Source organism: Chenopodium album, chromosome 26 (genome assembly GCF_948465745.1).
Source record: "Chenopodium album chromosome 26, dcCheAlbu1.1, whole genome shotgun sequence".
Taxonomy (NCBI): Eukaryota; Viridiplantae; Streptophyta; class Magnoliopsida; order Caryophyllales; family Amaranthaceae; genus Chenopodium; species Chenopodium album.
Window position 1 is genome coordinate 10,522,699 of NC_137859.1, and position 21,402 is coordinate 10,544,100.

Consider the following 21,402-nt stretch of genomic DNA (forward strand, 5'->3'; position numbering starts at 1 on the left):
GCCAAGCCCAAAAGTATCTTAGCAAATGAGCTCCCTAAAAGAAGATACATTTTGTTGATATGAGTAGTATATCAAATCCTTTTAAAGCAATTATGAAGGGTATGACAAAATATTTCAAAAGCTACTAAAAAATTGTCAATAATTAATCTCCCCGAGTAAAGGCGCTTTAATTTGATTTGTAGAGATAATATCATTAAGGAACAATTTTAATCTATTTGATAACACTTTCGATACTAACTTATAGATTATACATTACACAAACTTATAGGGCAAAAATCGAACGGTTTTTCAGCGGTTTTCCTTTTTGAAATCAAAATTATATAAAAGACCTATTAATGAAGGAGGGTATATGATTACCTCGTAAGATATCGAGGACAAGAACATAAATAGGACCAATAATGTGCCAATATATATGTTTGGAAATGATTTATTTGTATGATTATTGCCTCTAGTAATGTTTCGGCAAATCGGCCCAATTATGACGTTATCTATCATCACTTTAAATTTACATTTAAGCTAGAAAAGGGAAATCATTGACAAGTGATTAAAATTATATTAAATGGCATAAATTACATTTTAAAGTTGATTAATGATATATGTCATAAATTACATTTTTGGTTGATAATATGCGGTGATTAATAAGTCACAAAAATGAGATTCAAATGACATATATGAACTGCACTTAAGGTAATTACTGATGTCATAGTTACTTTTTATTTTTTATTTTTTTGAAAGGGATGTCATAGTTATGTTAATACGGAGTATATTGGAAAATTGCTGGAGGTAGTAATTGTAGATTTTAATCACATTTATAAGTAGTAATCAACAATATTTTTTGCTTTTAAGATGTCCTTTTTGGATAATAATGTAATTGACAAGTTAAGCAAGCTTATTAATACAATAATAACTATTTGAATACATATTTTATGATAAATGTTTTTGAGAAGCTATTGCGTGAGGCTTGTCTCACCAATATCTTCGTGAGATAAGCCTTAAAAACAACCACTCAACTTATAGATGATATCATATAGGCAATATATGATACCATATACATAATAGATGATATTATCTAGCCTATAAATGATATCATAGAACCGAAATATGATATTATATGATCAATAGATACATAATTTATTTGTCATGTTACTCATTATTTTGTTTGCTCATATGAACCTTTTGTTTCTCTTGTTGCTTAATAGGTTCATGTTGTTGGCTTATATGTTGCTTTTGTTTACTGATTTCATCTTTTTGTGGGCTGATGTGTTTCTTGTGTTGGTTTTATATTTATTTTGTTAGCTGTTATATTTCTTTTGTTGGCTGATTTTTTTTTTTTTTTAATGTCTGATAGTTTCTTTTGTTGGCTGCTATCAGACATCAATTGTCTGATATAAATGTTTCTTTATGGCTGATATCTTTATTTTGTTCGGTTATATGTTTTATTAATTTTATTATGTTTATTTAGTGGCTTATATGTTGTTTTAAAAAAATATTGAGAAAATGTGAATTTTGGGAGAATTTATTCGATCAAGAAAATACGATCATAAATAAATTAAAATAGAATTGGAATAGATTAAACTCAATTGGTTTCTGATATGGGATTAACTTTTTACCCAATAATTTTTTATTATATTTTACAAAAATAAATAAATAAATAAGTATTTCTTCTAAAAGAAGATGAAGACGATTGAAGTGAGTTTAAATTGATTTTGAAGAAGAAATGAGTGGATCGGAGATTTTGCAGTGAAATTGGGGCATTCGGGAACTGTGGATGTGGGCTGGGGTTAAGAAATAAGATGCGTCTTACAAAGTGAAGTCTCACCCAACCGTTTGTATTTTTTTTTTAATAAATCTAATATAAATTTTGTACAATATAATTTATCTCCCTTGTAATTTCTCTACACTTTGTCTTGCCTCAAAGATGATATAAATTTCTATTAAAAAAAAAATATAAAGTTCCTACATTATACGGAAAATAATTTGTAATTTCTCTACACTTTGCGTACACTTTGTCTTGCCTCACCTTTTTCTGTTGTGCTCTCTTTTTTAACTTATATTTCTTCAACACTATTTTTACCCAATAAAATATAAATTTTCCATTCATATTTTTATTTGTATGTAAATAAATTATTGTTTGACACTATTTTTCTTTAGCCACACTGTACAATTTTCTTAGCAAGATAATTAAAAATTTGACATAATAATTAGAACTTTGACTTACTATTTCACCACTCCAAAAATAATTTTTTATCTTATCCTTCTATTTAACATTTTTGCTATATAGCTTCCTTATTTTGCTCCCAAAAATGAAGCTACTATTTGTAAGATATTTAACTAATTAATGTATCTTTCTTTCTGTTGAAAAAAAAACATTTTTACTAAATTAAGAAATATCATTAGTTCTCGTAAAAAAAATATCATTCGTTAACATACAAATAAAATATCATTCTACATGCAATAACTTGAAAATTACTTAGACCAGAATATCATTCTACATACACACTTATACATTACGTGGGAAAAATTAGAAAAATAACCTACAAACAACGAACACCCGAAATAGGAATAATATTATAGAGATTGTGTGTGAAAACCCCCTCAAAGTATTATAGTGGATCGTGGTGGATTGCTCAAAAATAATGTGACCAACACCAATATTTATAGTTGAGGATGGGTTGATTTGGCTAGAATATTTCAGAATTACCTTGATTAATCTTGTAGCTGTTATGTTCTAGAAATTTCATCAGCCATTGTTTCTACTTCCTTTCGATTTCAAATATTGTTTAGAATGTTCAGGGATGAATGGATGATACAAGCATGTAAATAATTCTTGAAAAATCAATGTCAAGCACACACTAACCTTGCTTGAATTATCCGAAAGATTCTAGAACAGGCGTGCACATACACTCCACCAAGATATAAGAGATAAACCAAAAAAAAATTAACCACACCCAACACTATGAACTAATGAGCTTGTATTTTGTTTCAAGGTCTTACATTAATCAAGGATCAAGGGCAACAAAACAAGAAATCAGTAGAATAGGAAGGGTGTGATCTTGGATTAAATGACTAGATTAGGAAATATGGCTGGTCAAGTATCAAAAGGCCCTCCAACTAGAAGATCTATTGATGGGACTTCCAACGGATCTTTCTTTTAACGTTCCCACGAGGCCCCACAATATTTAATTAATTATTATTTTTTCTTTTTCTTTTCTTTTTTTTTTTTTAATTGTACAACGTATATGTATAATTTATTTTACCAGCATACTACTCGTATGAAAATACAAAACAAATTCAGTTTGAGTTAGATTTTTTCAATTATGTGTACATTTCTCAAAGTGTCTGACCTGGAAATATCGGACCAAAAAACCGTGAGGGTTGAATTTCGATCAGGGTCCACCTCCTTTACCATAAAAAATGTGTATATTAAAATACTAAATAGTGTGTGGCTCGGGCGATGCCCCAGGTTTCTAGTTTATACTTCTTTCATTTGATAATTGTGTTTGACCTACTTGTACAGCGAGTGTGTGGTCTAGGTGTTGCCTCGCAATTAGTATTATGTGCACCACGTCTGTATTTTTGAACATTTAGTAAAAAAAAAAATTGAACATTTTACAAAAAAATAAACATTTAGTAAAAATATATGAACACGTCACAAAAACTGAACATATATAAACATGCAATTTTTATGTTCATATTTCTAAATGTTCAAAAGTATTTGTGTAGTGCATTGCGAATTTGAGATTGTTCATATTTTTTACTAAATGTTCAAAATTCAATGCTCATATTTTCTTTTACTAATTGTTCAAAATTCGCGATTGTTCAGAATTTTTTTACTAATAAATGTTCAAAAGTAGACGTGATGCATTGCGATTGTTCAGATTTTAACTAAATGTTCAAAATTTGCGATGTTCAGATGTTTTTACTACATGTTTAAATTTTGTGAATAATCAGATTTTTTTACAAAATGTTCAAAAGTGGTGCATCTTAAAATTTGCGGTTGCCTCGAATGTTACTGGGTTTTTTTAGTATTTATTTTCTAATCTTGTGAAATATTATAAAATTATATAACCTTTAATATACTTGATAATAAAAGGAATATACAATATTAATTATGTGAAATTTAAAATAAAATTTTATTGAGATGGTAAATATATAGTCTGTACGCGTTGGATGTTATGGGTTTGAATCTAGTTCAAAACATAATTTATTTTAACTATAATTACTTCAAAATCATACTATAACCTTTTATTTTTCAGGGAACCAAATTCTCACATCAGAAAATTATCTAATCATACATTAGTGAATTACATGTAATGAATTTGGTATTACTTAGAAGCAACTAGGAATTAAAGAAAAGAAAACTAAAAAGAAAAGTCACAACATTTGTTTACTCCATTGCCCCACATGTTTCACCATTTACTTCACAAATAGGAAGTATAAGGGAGAAGTAGATTCAGCATTAAGACATTTTTTCTGCGTGACTATCTGCCACTGTTTAGCATGACCACCATTAATACATCATCAACTATGTTAAACGGGTCTGGCCGCACCCGTTATAAGTGTCCACTATATAAGTCTAAGAATGTTCAACTTCAAAACCATTTTACAATGACGGGAGTAATCCCTTAGCCTTATAATTAAAGTATTTAAGACACTCAACTTTTTTCAATGTAGGATACTTCAACACCCTATGAAGAAATAAGGACTAAGGAGACATTTTATAGTGAAAAAGAAAGGTAAATTAAAGCTTCTTTTGTTGCCCATAATTCAACAATAATTACACTTTGTGACTCAGAAAATCTGTAAAAGTGAAAATCTCTTGCAGTAAGTAGTACTGTAGTGCTGGAATTTTCTTGCATCTTAAGAAGACAGTGTGCAATAAAGCTTGGCCCATCAAATGTACGAAGGATAACAAGTAATTAATGAGAAAGCAATGAACTTTTGCTACATTTATGTGTAAAATGCATTTTTGATGGCTTTTGTTGATGCAGGGTTGCTTTAATTTAAAAGAAAGTTTAACATGCTCCATTTCTTATTAGAACCCTATAGAATCACCTTGTTAATCCAACCTCGCATCCAATAAGAAGAAAGTTAATTGTAGTGACAGAAAATACAAGTTGTATTTGTCTTAAGGATTAAGGTTAATAAACCAAAATCTTTTATATACACGCGGATACACATAGAGGTAGGTGTACCCAAGGGTGTTTTTAGGATGCACCTTGCATCCGGGTTTAGTTAAAATCCATTAATAACCTGTCTACAATAACCACAATGAATATGTTAAAGACTTTAAACCTTACTGTGTAAAAGATTAAATCATTGTCCTCAATATCAAAATGTGAAAAAATATTGGAACAACCCGAGTAAGAAATTGAGACAAAAATAATAATATTAAGAGAGGAGAATTTTTTTTTTTTTTTTTATTTTTTGTTTATTTTACTGTCATAGTTTATCAACTTCGACCATTAGTTTCTGTAGATAGTTTAGTCTCTAGGGACGTCGTACTCGAGATCTAATCTTATTTGTACTGCATATCTACCACAATCTACCACCTCGAGCACATCCCGCCCCAAAGAGACAGTAAAGGGTGTAATTGCACAAGTCAAATAGTAGTTTATATGCAGGAAGTTCGCCTGGATTCAAGTAATCTATCCTTAAGGGAATAAGGTTGAGAACTCAGTGCTCGTCATACAGAAAAATATTGTAAAATAATATATACGTTACGATTCAAGATTAATAAATATATAAATATATTCCCTTCTCTCTTTTTACTAGGGACTTAACTGATTTTCCTTCTTGCTAAAGCTACCGCTAACTGAACCATAATGATTATTAGCGAGGGCACGAGGCGCCCCTTCCCTATACCTGATGCATTAGAATATTTTGAAATCTGGACATATAACACATTGATTACCTCACAGCATTTAGTAGAAAATGAAAGAAAGGATGACCAAAGTGGCAACTGGCAAAGCGTAATTGACATATGTTTTCGTTAGATGCAGATGCAGATGCAGATGCAGATGCAAATGCAATGCAGGAAAACAGAGCCAGAAGTTTTTAACTAATCAGACCAGAACACATTGGTATACCTTTCGATTACATGCATAATCACACAGGAAAAAGATATGTACATTCCAGCAATGAAACCAAAAAAGATGTTAGTTGAGTTAAGAAATCACCAGAAGAGTTTATTACAAGTAGTTGTTCCCCTGTCCTCAGTATAAGTAGCAACTTCTGTTACTTCCATCCTATTGTATGTAACTGCAAAGGAAATGAATCTTCTTGACATTCAATAGGCACATGCACACGAGCCAAGGACCAGCTTTCTGGCTGTATAGTAGCGAGGCTGTTCTCATTGGCAATGAGTAACGGTGAGCTTGAATATCCCTGTCCGAAATGCTCAAGTTCATATTGCTCCTTCAGAATACCAGTTAGTGACTTACAATTTAACTCCGCATCAGATTCAAAGTCTTTAGAAATAGGAAAAGCTTCAACAGCAGGACAGTTCCTTTCAGAAATCATGTTCTCCATAGAAAAATTACTCTTCTGAGGGATGAAAAAGAAACTGCCATCTTTAGAGAGACTCTTAAAGAGACCAGAATCATCTGCTTTCAATTGTTCTGGACCATATGATAGTCTAATTGGAATATATGGTGATCTTGGAACTAAATCTCTTTTCCGGAAATGATGTCCCTGAAAATCATGTTCTTGACAAGTGTAGGTAGACCAATGCAACAAACAAATTACTGTTTTCCAGAATATCACAATGATCTTTACTCCATGTAGTTGACGGATCGCAACATATATCAAGTTCTGGACTATTTTGATGATCTTCACTGTATGTAGATGATGGAGGACAGTATATTTCAAGCTCCATATGACTATTATGGGTCGAGTTATGCACATCCAATTCATTAGTATCCCAACCAAGTAAAAGAGGCTGGGGTTCTCTTCTAACCTCTAAGTCACTCGGATAAATAGGTTCAGTGCAATCCATAGGTTCAGTGCAATCCATGAGATTTTTCAGCACAAAAGGTCTGGAACTTTTAACAGAGTCAAGAGAATGAAAATCATATCGACAATTTGAAGTAGGATGTGCTCTATCCAAATTGAAGTCATGTATCTCATGTTCATATATTAGACTACCACTGCTTTCAGGAGCTGCAACGGAATCATAATTTCCATTGAGAAGCTCATATGAATGATTCGGGTCTCTAAATCTGGATAACTGACTACAGTCATATGCATCATATGAGAAATGCTGATATGTTTCCTTCTCGACAATGTTATGGATAGTGCTTCCTGGTGTAGAATAATCATGAATTCCAGTATCCCATGTCAAAAGATTTCCATCTCCAAATCTGTTCAACCAACACCCAGAAGCATTACCATTTAAAGAGCTTCGCCACTCATTCTTTTCTTTGTGCTCAAGAAGCAATCTATGAGAGTTTCTAGCTGCAGAGGCATCAAGGTATTCCTCTATTTGATCAACAGGATGTGTTCCCCAGGTTCTGTGGGACTGAGAACCAGAGACACGGCTATCTAAGAAGTGATCCTTGGAGGCCTTCATAAGCTTTCTTGAAGTATCTGAACCCTCCTCAAGTAGAATATTTGAGTCAAGATCCAACGGACTTATCTCTTTAATTCCTTGTAGCCTTTGTCGTGGATTTTGTGACAGCTGTTAGACAAAAAGTAGCGTTAGCACAAACAAACAAGATGGGGTTTATGATAGAGGAGTAAAAGCAATGGTTTAGGGTTGAATCAGTAAAGGTCAAAGATAGTACAATTTCTTGAGAATTCTCAGGGAGCAATCGGCTCAGGAGCATATAAACCAAATCACACCTGAGACCTGACAAAGTATCTATGAATTTTTGTAAAAGATAAAAAATGACGAAAAACATAAATAAAATGACGAAAAACATAAAATAGAAATGGATTAGGCACTTAACTCCTTTGGGACTTCAAATATTACAGGAAATAAGGTCTTGGCAATCTGCTGCCGTAGCTTCAGCCTCTTGGACGAAAATATATCTCCATCTTGCTGCTGGTTTTCTGGACCTTAAGAAAGTTGTGACCAATATATGAATTACACCCATTATTTATACTACCTCAATATCATTTCCCACGTGAATCATCAACCAAATATTATAGTGCAGAATAATTGCCACTGAACTAGCTCTCTGAACAAATCTCTCCAATAATTACAGTTCCAAAGAGTTACCTGGGTTCACAGAGGCATTTGCAGTTGCAGAAAGGAAGGATTCTAAACTAATACTAGTGGGCGTTTTGATAGGAGATGAGCACTTGAATCCATCATTATCATGATCCTTCCTGGGCATAGCTGTCAAAACATACCACTCAGTAGCTTAGAACACAAAATGTTGTATTAAAACAAATCAATTCAATGCCCCACACCTGAATTTTCCACAGCAGCATCTCTACGAGAGAGGAAGGAATTAATTTCACCACTTATAGGCTTCTTAATATGTTGTGAAGATTTTACATCCTTAAGTTTCGATTTATCCAATTCTGCATAGCGCATCATATATAATAAATTTAGTTTCATCAAAACTAAAAAAGCTTAAGATCCCACTGCAATCTCATTCTTTTGAGCTTCTTAACTATTTTTCAGAAGGCACAAGTGAGGTAACTACCTCTAGCGTGGTTGGTCGGTCCACTATTCCTCACGGGCATCCTGTGTCTGTTCAGTGTATTTTGACAGGAAGTGTGGCCAACAGTTTGCTTTAATCTCTTAAAAAAAGCAAACTCGGAGGTTTTTGGTTCATTTGAAGCTGCAGGTGGCCTAATGCATCAGATGAAGAGCGTGTTACAGGTACAACACAAATGCCTCACTACACCCACAAATCAGAATACTGAAATTGAGAGATATGCTAAGCAACTGGTTTTCTGGAGATCATACATACATTGTCAGGTCATTTCTTGGTTCACATGGTGCAGAACAAGCATCAAATCTACTGCTTGCATAATCAACCGGTTCAATTTCAGAGTCCTTGAACCTCACTCTTTTCGCCTTCATTCTATTCCAAAAATCAAAGCAACAACCATTATGTTTGTGCTATACCCATATCCATTGTCCAACAAGATTTTTTATCTCAATACGCAGAACGACAATACGTAATAACTGCAGTAATATTAGCAACTAATGTGCTGAAAAAATCTTAAACCAGGTAGCATTCACAGTAGTATCAATGTATGTGATTGATATCAAAATCAATATACTCGTACTTCGTATGAAAGCTGTTTACTAACACAATAACAGCAACAATACCAACAGTAACACCATATTCGATAATCCCAAAATGATTTGGGGTCGGCTAACATGAACTATCATTCGAAACCATCTTTAACAATCGGAGCAGGCAATTACTTAAGAATTGCAAAATTGAAAGAATCAAGCAACTAAGAATAATAATGTAATTTACGTACTCCGTTCATATTCTTCCTATTATGCAGAGAATTAAAGACTTAAAAATCATTCTCTTGATAAATTACCTAAAATCAAAGAGTTTCCAATGTGATCATTCTAAATTCAATTACCATTTCAAAGTTTACTTATCAATCACCATATTATGTGAACAAATGTTTTTCATAAAAGGTTCTGCAACACATTAGCAATCAAATTTGATTTAATTATCAAGAAAAGTTCGAATTTCATAGTTAAATTCCAACATTTAAGGCCAATTAGATTCAAATATCAGATTAAGCGAAGAACACTGAATTGAGTATACTGAGAATTGAATTAACGATGAACCCTAGATTAGGAAATGGATATACGATGGTTACCTCAGAAGCTGCTTCAATGGAAGATACAAATATCACATGTCGCTCTAATGGAGAAAGTTGAGTGCGTTTCAATGGGAAACTCAGACAGAAAGAGGACTGTATTATGTTTTCGACACTTTGGTAAATGGTCATGGATGTAATTCCTCTCCATTTTGTAAAAATTGCAACACTAGGTGGATACATGCTCAATATTATACATTACTCAATATAAAAAAAATTTGCTAACGAGTGTTTCGGGGCGTTAAATAACAAACCTATTATACTTTTTTTGATATTGTATTGTTTATGAAAGTGGATTGCTAAATACTGCCATGATCATCACCGCCAACATTTGAATGGACTATTATGCCCTTACTATTTTACCACCCCTTACCCTCCCCGACGACCTACTACCCCTTTTGACTGGCGATCACCACCTCCACCCTGATCGGCGATCCACCACATCCTCCTCAATGACGACCCACCAAACCTTACCTCGCCAGTGGGAAATCGGTTATCGGGCACGGTAACCGATTTTGGGCTTCGATTACTGTGGTAACCGAAGCTAGAAACCAGTTATTGGGAATGGTGACCAGTTTTGACTGCCAGTCAACCGTTCTCGGTAATTGATTTCCAGCTCTGGTTGGTGCGATTGCCAGAAATTAAGAAAAACCACCACCTACCCACTGGCAAGGGAAGGTGGTGGATTGTAATTGAGGTGGATGTGGTGGGTCGACGATGTGGTGCTCGTCATCGCCGGTCAGGGTGGTGGTGGTCGTAATCGTGTATGATGTGCTCAAATGCATGCCAAACTTGCATGCCTTTATGCAAGGCCACAAACTAGTCCAATAAGGCAATAATACACTGCGCCTTAAATTAAATTTCAAAAGGGCAGCAACCAAGCACAAACATATCCAATGTATCAAAACGTGTTGTGCTTATGCGTCTAGGCTAAAGTTCATTAGTTTTTGATATGGCGGGTTTTTCCAAATGTGGATCGCATATTCACAACCAAAAATGAATATGTAGTAACATGTTGTGTTGTAGCATATCGAGTTTCCTTGTGTTCACTTGTACCTCGCTCTCATCATCTCATGACTTCAACATAATTTTTACCAACCATACTTTGTTGTTATAATTTAACCCACGGATCATAATATTACTGTACATATACTTTGTATAATATTTCATCATGCATCCAAGTCAAATCATAAAGTGAAATAGAACTTTAATATTTTGTATTCACTAATCACTATAACTTTATTTAAGAAACTTTATATACTACCTCCATTTCTGAAAGTTCGACTCATTTACTATTCATGTGGTCACACTAAATAACTTTGACCACATTTAATGATTTAATGTATAGATGTTAGTTTGTGATCTTATTAGATTCCTCTTAATGTAACTTCTCCAAATGTCAACTTTTATAATTTTCATTTACACAAATTCGAAGATATGTATGGTCAAAGATGCACATTAGATACCGCGTAAATGCAAAGTGAATCGGATTTTCAAGAATGAAGTGAGTATATAACTTTTAATTTTTTTTTTTTCACAATACAGAATTATACATTCTATTTTGCTATATTATATATAAAAAAAATCTGATTCAGTAGTATATAAAAATTAGTTAATTTTGTCAAAAAATAAATAAGTAAAAATACAAAACAGAACAATAATGAGCACCGTGGCCATACTGAAAGCAAAGAAAAAGATAACAGCAATAAGATAAACCACATAAATAAGATATGGCAAGACAAATGGCAATCTCCCAATGGTTGAAATAATATTTCCTCCCTAATCTTTTAACCAAAATCCAAAACAGGAAAAAGCTTTTGGATCATGAATAATACCAACGCCACTACTACTAGTTCTAGTTCAAGGCACTCATTCATTTTCACATACTTAATTCTCCAACTTACATAATTTTATTTTTTCTTGTAAGAAAAAAAAAAAACAACAAAAACAAATGGCTAGTATGGCATCATCAGTAGCTGCTCGCCTTGGGTTTGCACCTGTGTTGTCTAACAAAAACTTGTCATCACCAAGGAGTACTAGGTTGGTTGTTCGGGCTGCTGATGAGGCTGCTGCTGCTCCTGCACCCGCTCCCACCGCACCCGAAGGTGAGGCGAAGCCTAAAGCTGCTGCTAAGCCACCTCCAATTGGACCCAAGAGGGGTTCTAAGGTAAACTTATTGTGTGTTTTTTTATTATGATACTTGTACATCAAGTTAACCTGACTCTGATACCATGTTAATAGCGATGTTATACCATTCTTGTTAGTTTGGATGATAAGTTATCATATTAATTACTGAGCTAGAGTGTTAGTGATATCTGATTTGTATTTGATGGCTCGACTTGTCTTTGCTTACATCCTACTCGATCTTATGAAACAAAAAAAATAATTAGCTTATAAGGGTTGTCAATTTGAAGTTATAATCCAAATCTTATAATTATGAATTTGTACCATACAACATATCTAAGAAAAGTATTTCTAATTAATCTATGAACTAAAATAGCTTAAGTTGTTGATTCATAACATATTCTATTATGAACTTGTGAATCGCGTAGAACTTACACTGTTAATTTGAAAGTAAAGAGGTGACTGCCAATATGAAACCAACACAACAATTTACAGTAAAGTAATGGTAGTTATAAGTTTTCGAGTGAGATGATCTCACAGTGTTGCTGCATCTGGAACTCCTAACTGTCATGCTTCCAGTAACTGTTTAGAAAACTAAGATTTCCGGTTTACAGAACACGAAGTTTAGGAGTAAAAACTACATCAGGAAGAAAAAAAAACCTGAAATATTTGTGTACTAATGTATGAACATGAAAGAGATAATTAACTGCATTCAAAATCGGTACATTACAGGTGAGAATCTTGAGGAAGGAATCATACTGGTACAAGGGTGTTGGCAACGTGGTTGCTGTCGACCAGGTTAATAATCTCTGCCCTAGAAGTTTCATCTATTATAAGGCCTCTTCGGTATCACTGCAGTTTTTCAGTTTTTTCGAAATCACATGTATAACTAGGAAAATTTCAATATGCAGGATCCAAAAACAAGATACCCAGTTGTGGTGAGATTCAACAAGGTGAACTACGCGAATGTATCAACCAACAACTATGCACTGGATGAGATTCAAGAAGTTGAAGTTGCATAAGCAAACTATATTAATATATGTGCTTTTGCTATAAGTTTGTGAAATTTCCAAACATTTAGATGAATTAGGAGCTATTCTACTGTCTATCCAATGTAAATCTACTACTTTTGAATATCAACTTCTTGCCCATGAAAACTGTTCTTATATGCTCCTCATCATCCAAAATATTAACCATATTCTTTTCACATATATAGCAATCTCTAACTCGTCGAATGCTGCTATTTACTCCTATGAAAGCGATAGCTAGTCAAACTGAACTGCCATCAATTGGTTGTAATGTAAGCGGTACAGAGTTGTAGAAGTAGCTTATTGTCAGAACTCAGAAGTTATTTCAACAGAGTTAGTAGCAGTACAGTAGTAGTGAATAACTAACAAGATTATGCAACACAAAATGAAAACAATTCTGACATAGCAGCCTAATGATATCATAGATTCCAGAGGAATTTGTGATTTTAATCTTCTTCTGCAATTTCTTTTTTGGAGTCTCAGGGAATAATCTCAAATATGGTCAAATTCAGAGTTTCAGGGTTCTTTCTTCAACAATTACCCGTAATTCAACCAAGAAAACCCCAAAACTCCCCTGTGTATTAATAGCAACTCTAAAAAATCAGTAGCAACTGGTAAGACTTATTCTTGCTGTACATCTTAATGAATTTTCAACACAATATGCCGCATTCTTCAAGCAGCAGCACAGATAAGAATAAGTTCACGACACTTTTTTGTCATTTGCAATGCATTCGATTCGACATTCAATATTAAAATGTGCACAAGAAACAAGCTCACTAACAGTCTTAGTATCAGCTGACAATCCCCTGTGACCCAAGCCTCATTTGCCATTTTACTCAGTAAATCGAGGCGCACACTGTAGCATGTTGGTTACTAATCTAAAAGAGGTCAGAGCCAAAAAATACCTTCAACTATACCATCGTCAGTTCTGTAACTTTGCTCTGCTGCTAACATCATGTCATAACAAAGGTTTTACCCAAAAATTGACGTGACAAGCCTACACTAAGATCTTGGCTTCAGAAATGAGGATATATACGAGTAAAATGAAGGAGCTCCAGACCTCACAAATTCTAAACATTATACATCTACTATCTTTTTGGCTGTTTATAATCTGCATAGGCCACAAATTACATGGTGCATTCAGATTTCAGAATCCTGACCACGTAATAATTACTTCCCAAGTCGATTATAGAATTTCCTAAAGACGATAATTACCCTTCGATTTCTCTTCTTACCTTTGTTACAGGACTTTCAGCTGATATTTATTACTCTTTAAAAGTGTAAAACACAAGCTTATCCTGCCAAAGTGCGGTAAAAGAATCAGAATTGGCAGCAGTAGAGACGACATTGAATAATTATTTCTTCTAGTTCTCAAGCTCCTCCAAGGCTAACCTAAGGCTTTATATTCTTTGTAATAAACTAGATTAAAGAAATCATCAGAGGCTTGTATCCAAGCACAAACACTTGTTATCATCCGACCTTTAGTCGGAGTGAAGTGTCTTACAAATATTATACTTCTGAATTCTTAACCACCTACAGCATCTAGCGCCTATGATGACAACTACTTGCACATTATTGTTGACTCCTTATACATTTGAGTTTACCAATTTACTTGGCCTACTTTGAAGATACTGCAACGTAGCTACGTAGAGCCGGATAGCACAGATAAAACAAAATTGTTGAAAGCATATGAGGTATAAGATCAATCATGAGGTCAGAAGGGTTGACCATATTACATTTTGTGTACACGGATTTTTGTTTATTGTCTTTGGTGGAGTCCAGTATCAATAACTGGCTCAAAAAAAAGTGTACCATTCCGTGTTTTGTGCACTCAAGACATACAATTGGCTGTTGCCAATTAATACCATTTACAAGTAAAAGCTAACCTTGCAAACAAAGAAAAAGAATGCCCTATCAAACTCTTCCATCCATGCCATCAAGAAGGCCTGACCACAAACCCTTTACTGGTGGTAGCTGTGCTACAAAAGCATTCCACGGTGGATAACCAACTCCACTTCCACGAACACGCCCATCCATGCGCAGGGACATATACCTGTAGATGGTAAATGATGCATATAAGCCTTTATACAATACAGGATAGAATGGGTTGCCTAGTTCAGTAGTTCTGAATACTTTGCATGTTCATCAATATTTGTGCCTAACAAAGACCTTTTTTTTTTTTTTTTTTTTTTTTTTTGTTTTTGAATGTAGTCTGACTAATTTCTTTCATTCATAAAATTTGTAAACATGACTGGTGTATGGTGGCTTAACAGGACAAACACTTCATTAAAGTGCACAATCATTAAAAACATCCCTAAGAACAGTTGCTTTGTAGGAAATGTGACGCTGTGTAGGACTTTTCATAAAGTAGTAAGACTTTATGTGGATTCTGGTTATTAATTACTGTGAGTTCATCGGGGCAAAAAGATCATGATTATTGGAATAGGGATCAACTTGGGGGACTTTCTGTTTGCAAAAGCAATTAGATTTCCTACAACAATAACAAAGGATTATCTGTTCCAAACATACGAAAAACATAAGCAGGCTGCAACAGGAAGCTAAAGTCAATCAATCAATCAATCAATCAAAGCCTTAATCCCAAAAGTGGGGTCGGCTAACATGAACCAAATTTGATTATTCCGTGTAGTCATCAACATAAATCTTTCTCCTCCATCCCTTACGATCCAAAACTTCATCCTCACGTAAATCCATGCACTTCATATCCTTCCTCACTCCTTCCAACCAAGTCATCTTTGGTCTCCCTCTTCCTCGTTTAATCCCTCCATGGTCCCACTCTTCCACTCTTCGCACCGGTGCACCCTCGGGTCTCCGTCTTACATGTCCAAACCAACGCAGACGATTTTCCCTTAATTTATCTACAATGTCCGCCACACCTACTTTCTTGCGAATAACCTCATTTCTGATTCTATCTCTTAAAGTGTTTCCACACATCCACCTTAACATGCGCATTTCCGTAACCTCCATCTTTTTAATATGCTCTTTCTTAGAAGCCCAACATTCTGTACCATAGAGCAACACTGGTCTTATGGCAGTCCTGTAGAATTTTCCCTTCAACTTTAAGGGAATGCTGCGGTCGCATAACACTCCCGTGGCCGCTCTCCATTTAAGCCACCCTGACTTAATCCTGTGGGTCACGTCTTGATCAATGTCACCATTCTTCTGGATGATCGACCCTAGGTACTTAAAACATTCACTCATGGTCAAATCCTTTCCATCCAAACTCACCACTTCATTGCTTGTCCCCCTCTGAGTGCCAAAACGACATACCAAATATTCAGTCTTACTCCGACTTAGCTTAAACCCTCTAGATTCCAACCTTTGCCTCCATTGCTCCAACTTGACATTAACCCCATCCTTAGTCTCATCCACCAAAACGATATCATCTGCGAACAGCATACACCATGGAACCTCATCTTGAATTGGTCTAGTTAATTCATCTAGAACCGTTGCAAAAAGAAAAGGGCTTAATGCAGACCCTTGATGCAATCCGATTGTAATAGGGAAATCTTTTGTCAACCCTCCGCATGTCCTCACATTTGTTGACACATCCCGATACATATCCTTAACTAGGTCTACATACCTTCGTGGGATACCTTTCTTCAACATTGCCCACCAAAGTATCTCTCTTGGCACCTTGTCATATGCCTTCTCTAAATCAATAAAGACCATATGAAGATCTTTCTTCTTTACCCTATAAAACTCCATCATTTGTCTTATCAAATGGATTGCCTCCATAGTAGATCTCCCAGGCATAAAACCAAATTGGTTATCTGAAATGCTTGTGCATGCCCTCAACCTTTGTTCAATCACCCTTTCCCACAACTTCATAGTATGGCTCATAAGCTTAATTCCTCGATAGTTAGAACAATCTTGAGCGTCTCCTTTGTTTTTATAAACCGGGACCAAGGTGCTCTTCCTCCAATCTTGTGGGATCCTTGTAGCCGTCCATATCTTGTTGAAAAGGTTTGTTAACCAATCAATACCAATCTTACCCAAACACCTCCACACCTCTATCGGTACCCCATCAGGGCCAACCGCCTTCTTAGGTTTCATCTTCCTCAGTGCAATCTCCACCTCTACTCTCCTAATCCTTCGCACATACTCCATGTTGATTTCTTCATCACTCATAGAGGTATCTCCTATCACAACTCCATTACTTCCATTAAATAATTCATCGAAGTACCCCTTCCACCTGTCCTTGATGCCCTCCTCTTGCACTAGGACCATTTGGTTCTTATCTTTGACACACTTCACCATGCCAATATCCTTCCTTGCCTCTTGTCTTCTCTTTGCCATCTTATAAATGATCCTTTCTCCCTCCTTGGAATCAAGCTTTTCATAAACCTCCTGATATGCCTTTTCTTTTGCTTGGCGAACAGCTGCCTTTGCCTTGCTCTTAGCCTCCTTATACGCTGCAAAGGTTTCATCACTCCTACATTTTCCTAAGGCTTGATAGCATTCCCTTTTTTGCTTAATTACTGCTTTCACCTCTTCATTCCACCACGAAGTATCTCTCTGTACCGAAGTTCTTCCCCTTACTTCCCCTAAGACCTCTTTGGCCACTCTTAGGAAACAGTTCTTCATTCGTAACCAAGTCATGTCCGGATCCACCTCTCCATCCCAATCCGCTTCTTCAATTACCTTTTCTGTAAAAACCTTAGCTTTTGCATCCCTTAGGGTCCACCATCTTATCCTTGGTTCTTCTTGTCTAACTTTTTTCTTCGCCTTCTCTTTCAGACGAATAGTCATTACCAATAGCCGGTGTTGGGTGACCACACTCTCCCCTGGGATAACCTTACAGTTTATGCAACTTTGTCTATCTATGCTCCTTGTGAGCAGGAAGTCTATTTGAGTTGCATTTGCTCCATTCCGAAAAGTTATCAAGTGTGAATCCCTCTTCTTAAACCAAGTATTAGCCAAAATTAAATCATATGATTGGGCAAAATCCATAATAGCTTCACCACCGGCGTCCCTCTGCCCATACCCAAAGCCTCCATGGACACTCTCATAGCCATCTCGGCTCGCCCCAACGTGCCCATTTAGATCCCCTCCAATATATAACTTCTCTGAGTGGTGGACACCCTGCACCACCTCGTCTAGGTCCTCCCAAAATTGTCGTTTCTCTTCTGCATCTAAACCCACTTGGGGAGCATAAGCACTGATAACATTCACAATCTCCTTGCCACATAGCAACTTCAGCCTTATCAACCTATCGTTCTTCCGATAGACCTCGATCACCTCTTTTGCCAACCTCTCATCGAGAACCACACCAACTCCGTTCCTAGCTCCACCATTCCTTGTTCTGTGGCTCGTTTCTTGCCCAACATACCATACCTTATACCCCAAAACCAAGCCTCGAGCTCCTTCTCCTGTCCATCTTGTCTCTTGGAGGCACATGATGTTCACGCGTCGTCTTTTCATTACTTCTACCAATTCTGCTGATTTTCCCGTAAGAGACCCCACATTCCAAGAACCAATCCGCAAACTAAATTCTTTTCTCCCACGCTCCCTCCTGATCCCAACTCCAAGCCCTTGATTATTTGACACCACAATTGGGCAATATGGCGCGTCGCTTCTGGGCGACGACCTAGCAACCCTTACATACTTATCACTGCACCCGGGTCTGGGAAGTGCAGCGCGTCGCTCAGTAGGGAACGCCCCAATGGCACGCCCTTGCTCATTTGACACCACACTCGGGCAATGTGGCGCGTCGCTTCTGGGCGACGACCTAGCAACCCTTGCATACTTATCACTACACCCGGGTCTAGGAAGTGCAGCGCGTAAAGTAAAGAATATATAATCTGAAGAGGAGGGGAGTTTTCTTCGGGGCCCTGTGCAACAGTACTTACACTGGAGAATCAGAGGAGACATTTGCTAGCTTCTTCTGTTCATCTATCCACCTGTATAGAAGAAGAACAAACACTTTGAGAAAACAAAAGAGAGAAGCGTAACAAATATTGAAAACAATGAACTCCACAAATAGATCCTTACTTGGACCATTCAGATATATTAAACGGCAGCAACTGCCAAAGCCTCTTCCTTTTGCTAGTCAAATCCTTCATATCTTCACTCTCATCAAACTCAAAGGTAGGAAGCTCTCCATCAGTTGCAAATGGAACCACGAGTACCCCTCGCTCCACAAGCCTCTCAGTGAAAGGTTCACTAAGCTTATAGGACTCAGCAATAAAGGAACCAGGACCAGCAAGTATAACAAGGCGAGCAATCCCTCTTAATGAACTAATTGGAATTGTCTTCTGATCAACAATACGGACCTTAAGATTAGAGAGGTTCTCTTCCCTTGAAAGTCTTGCTATCTGTGCATTTTTGGCCTTGTTCTCTCTACTATATAGAAAGGCAAAGATAGATACTGCGGCCACATCTATGCCAAGACCCTTGAGAATTTCAGGGACTTCATCTGCTCTGAATGGATTTGCAAGAGCACCAATCAGTTGTGTTACAGCTATTAAAGTACCCAAGCCACCACTTGCCATGAAAGCAAGGTAAAAGAACATTCGAACAGAGCGGAAAGGAGTAAGAACTTCACTCCTTATCTTGGCTGTAGAACTGAAGAACAAATAAAATCATGAATACAGGGAAGCCATACTTGGAAATCACAACCTGATAAGAAAAGCATTAATCAAGTTAGACAAAAGGGCAAGCATTTAAGTCAGAAACACTGTTGGAATGACATGTATATCAGCTTAGAAGTTAGAACTCGACATGTCACAACACAATTGCATTCATAGAGTCTATATCAAGGACCTGAAAATGTATCTAAATGTTTGATAGTGGCACTAAGGGATGGTAGATGGTCCAGTGATCAATACTACTTTGTACTTTGTAAAAGATTAGTAGAACCTATACAAATTTGCTAGAAATAGGGAATAAGTAGCAATGGAGCAAGTGTGTTTGCAATCACTTTTCTATACTTGGAACATACATATTATTTAGCTAGCAATGTTAAAGAAGGCAGCAAAGTGCAAAGTAGGCAACTATTTCACCTATATACAAGTGAAACTGTCATATGTCCTATCTGTGATCAGGATAGTGATATCCATAAACACTAGCCGTCTGGTATCAAACATGCAATCCGCATCTGTAAGGCCTGAAGGCTTGTAAACTGTTTTTAATTCATGAAAGGGAAGTCCTTTAACCATTTGTTGACTGTCATGAAACCTTAGGTTTTGTATGATGAAGACTACAACGGAGAATGCAAAAAAGTAAACATGAATGAGGAATTGTATCCATTCAAAAAAAATGAGGAATTGTAGCATAATTCCTTGTAAGATAGCCACATTCAAATGTGACCTATTTCTTAAGGATGGAGGTATTACAGAGACTAATCTCTAAACTGTCTAAATAGAATGAAACATGTATGGAACATTGCCAAAATTCTATGATTTGAATTACAGAAGTTTGTTATCAATGATAAACAACAAGCATATATGCAATACACCTTTGGCTTTAACAAGTCTTAAGTGAGGCTAACTTACAATAATTTATTACCAGTCCCCCTCATACAAGATTTCAACATTTTAAGAGTCAATACTTCCACAAACAACCTTAAGCAAGTCAAAAGCTTCATCTAAACCTTTCACTAACTATTTTCTATTAACCATGATCATTCAAATTAATCTCAAATTCCCTCTATAAACATTAAGCAACATCATAATCCAACATTTTTAGCATATTACTATGAAGTTAAAAACAATGTCAAAATAACACCACCACCATACATAAATTAGGAAATTACAAAATGAACTAAATAAAACATGAATACCTGATTTCATCTGAAGAATTGGGTTCATTATTTGAAGCAGAGCAAGTAAAAATATATCTTCTTCTACTACTACTACACCCATTACCATAACTAGAGAAAGAAGAAACCTTCCCAAAACCCAGAACTTTTTGTGGAAATTGGGAGGAATTACTCCTACAATATTGGAGAGAGAAATTATGGGGTGCCCATTTTAGAAAAAGGGTAAGTGGGGCCACAGAAGCCATGGATTTATGGGGTATAAAGTGAAGGTGAAGTACATTAGCAAAGAAGATCCATCAATGGTGGAAGTTGATGTTAAGCAGTTTGATTTACAACATAAATTCCATAACTTTTTATGTTTAATTTTTTTTGTGGGTGTTTTCGTTATTGTTTGGAATGGTAGAAAGATTGAGGCTGAAATTTTGTATCCTTTTGATGACTAGAATTGTGCCACGGATGTCCTCCAATGTTTCTTAATTCTTAGTTATGTAGTTCATGCTTAGTGTACATGGCCGTCAAAAATCGACTTGTTCCGATTTAATTAAATTAAACCTAAACATGATTTGATTTAAATTTCAACATGTAATTATGTATGATCATAATGGTTTAAGGTGATTCAAATTCAATATTGACTTGATCTAAATAGACTCGATCAAATCCAACCTA

General features: G+C 35.7%; 3 protein-coding genes across 5 annotated transcripts; 1 reads left to right on the forward strand and 2 right to left on the reverse strand.

The window, feature by feature from the left end:
* Nucleotides 1-6,068: 6,068 nt before the first annotated feature.
* LOC145617701 (uncharacterized) lies at nucleotides 6,069-9,992 on the reverse strand. 3 transcript variants are annotated; one of them, XM_081672442.1, is made up of 8 exons: nucleotides 9,805-9,992; nucleotides 8,925-9,038; nucleotides 8,655-8,792; nucleotides 8,416-8,529; nucleotides 8,222-8,341; nucleotides 7,950-8,058; nucleotides 7,785-7,842; nucleotides 6,069-7,678 (listed from the first exon to the last, which is right to left on the reverse strand). In XM_081672442.1, exons 3-8 carry the CDS (start codon nucleotides 8,692-8,694, stop codon nucleotides 6,701-6,703), a joined length of 1,419 nt encoding a protein of 472 aa, XP_081528568.1. In that variant the 5' UTR covers nucleotides 8,695-8,792; nucleotides 8,925-9,038; nucleotides 9,805-9,992; the 3' UTR covers nucleotides 6,069-6,700. The 3 variants fall into 3 exon arrangements, with proteins under 3 accessions (XP_081528568.1, XP_081528566.1, XP_081528567.1); XM_081672440.1 differs by having other exon boundaries at nucleotides 8,655-8,803; XM_081672441.1 differs by lacking the exon at nucleotides 9,805-9,992 and having other exon boundaries at nucleotides 8,655-8,803; nucleotides 8,921-9,009.
* Nucleotides 9,993-11,655: 1,663 nt separating this feature from the next.
* On the forward strand, nucleotides 11,656-13,085 carry LOC145617195 (photosystem I reaction center subunit IV, chloroplastic-like). The gene is made up of 3 exons (XM_081671882.1): nucleotides 11,656-11,971; nucleotides 12,661-12,726; nucleotides 12,840-13,085. Exons 1-3 carry the CDS (start codon nucleotides 11,756-11,758, stop codon nucleotides 12,948-12,950), a joined length of 393 nt encoding a protein of 130 aa, XP_081528008.1. The 5' UTR covers nucleotides 11,656-11,755; the 3' UTR covers nucleotides 12,951-13,085.
* Nucleotides 13,086-14,622: 1,537 nt separating this feature from the next.
* LOC145618218 (protein LOW PSII ACCUMULATION 1, chloroplastic-like) lies at nucleotides 14,623-21,180 on the reverse strand. The gene is made up of 4 exons (XM_081672994.1): nucleotides 20,758-21,180; nucleotides 18,969-19,541; nucleotides 18,827-18,877; nucleotides 14,623-15,009 (listed from the first exon to the last, which is right to left on the reverse strand). The coding sequence occupies exons 1-4, from the start codon at nucleotides 20,979-20,981 to the stop codon at nucleotides 14,871-14,873; spliced, it is 987 nt and encodes a 328-aa protein (XP_081529120.1). The 5' UTR covers nucleotides 20,982-21,180; the 3' UTR covers nucleotides 14,623-14,870.
* Between the last annotated feature and the right edge of the window lie 222 nt (nucleotides 21,181-21,402).

Excerpts from the sequence above, each read along its gene's own strand:
- LOC145617701 (XM_081672440.1), bottom strand. The coding sequence starts at position 9,037 with ATGAAGGCGAAAAGAGTGAGGTTCAAGGACTCTGAAATTGAACCGGTT. Across the intron at positions 8,530-8,654 it reads ACCGACCAACCACGCTAGAG|AATTGGATAAATCGAAACTT; the intron begins GTAGTTACCTCA and ends TGCGCTATGCAG. Across the intron at positions 7,843-7,949 it reads ATATTTGAAGTCCCAAAGGA|GTGTGATTTGGTTTATATGC; the intron begins GTTAAGTGCCTA and ends GTCAGGTCTCAG.
- LOC145617195 (XM_081671882.1), top strand. The coding sequence starts at position 11,756 with ATGGCTAGTATGGCATCATCAGTAGCTGCTCGCCTTGGGTTTGCACCT. Across the intron at positions 11,972-12,660 it reads GACCCAAGAGGGGTTCTAAG|GTGAGAATCTTGAGGAAGGA; the intron begins GTAAACTTATTG and ends GGTACATTACAG. Across the intron at positions 12,727-12,839 it reads ACGTGGTTGCTGTCGACCAG|GATCCAAAAACAAGATACCC; the intron begins GTTAATAATCTC and ends TTCAATATGCAG.
- LOC145618218 (XM_081672994.1), bottom strand. The coding sequence starts at position 20,981 with ATGGCTTCTGTGGCCCCACTTACCCTTTTTCTAAAATGGGCACCCCAT. Across the intron at positions 19,542-20,757 it reads AATTCTTCAGATGAAATCAG|TTCTACAGCCAAGATAAGGA; the intron begins GTATTCATGTTT and ends TTTGTTCTTCAG. Across the intron at positions 18,878-18,968 it reads AATATATCTGAATGGTCCAA|GTGGATAGATGAACAGAAGA; the intron begins GTAAGGATCTAT and ends TCTTCTATACAG.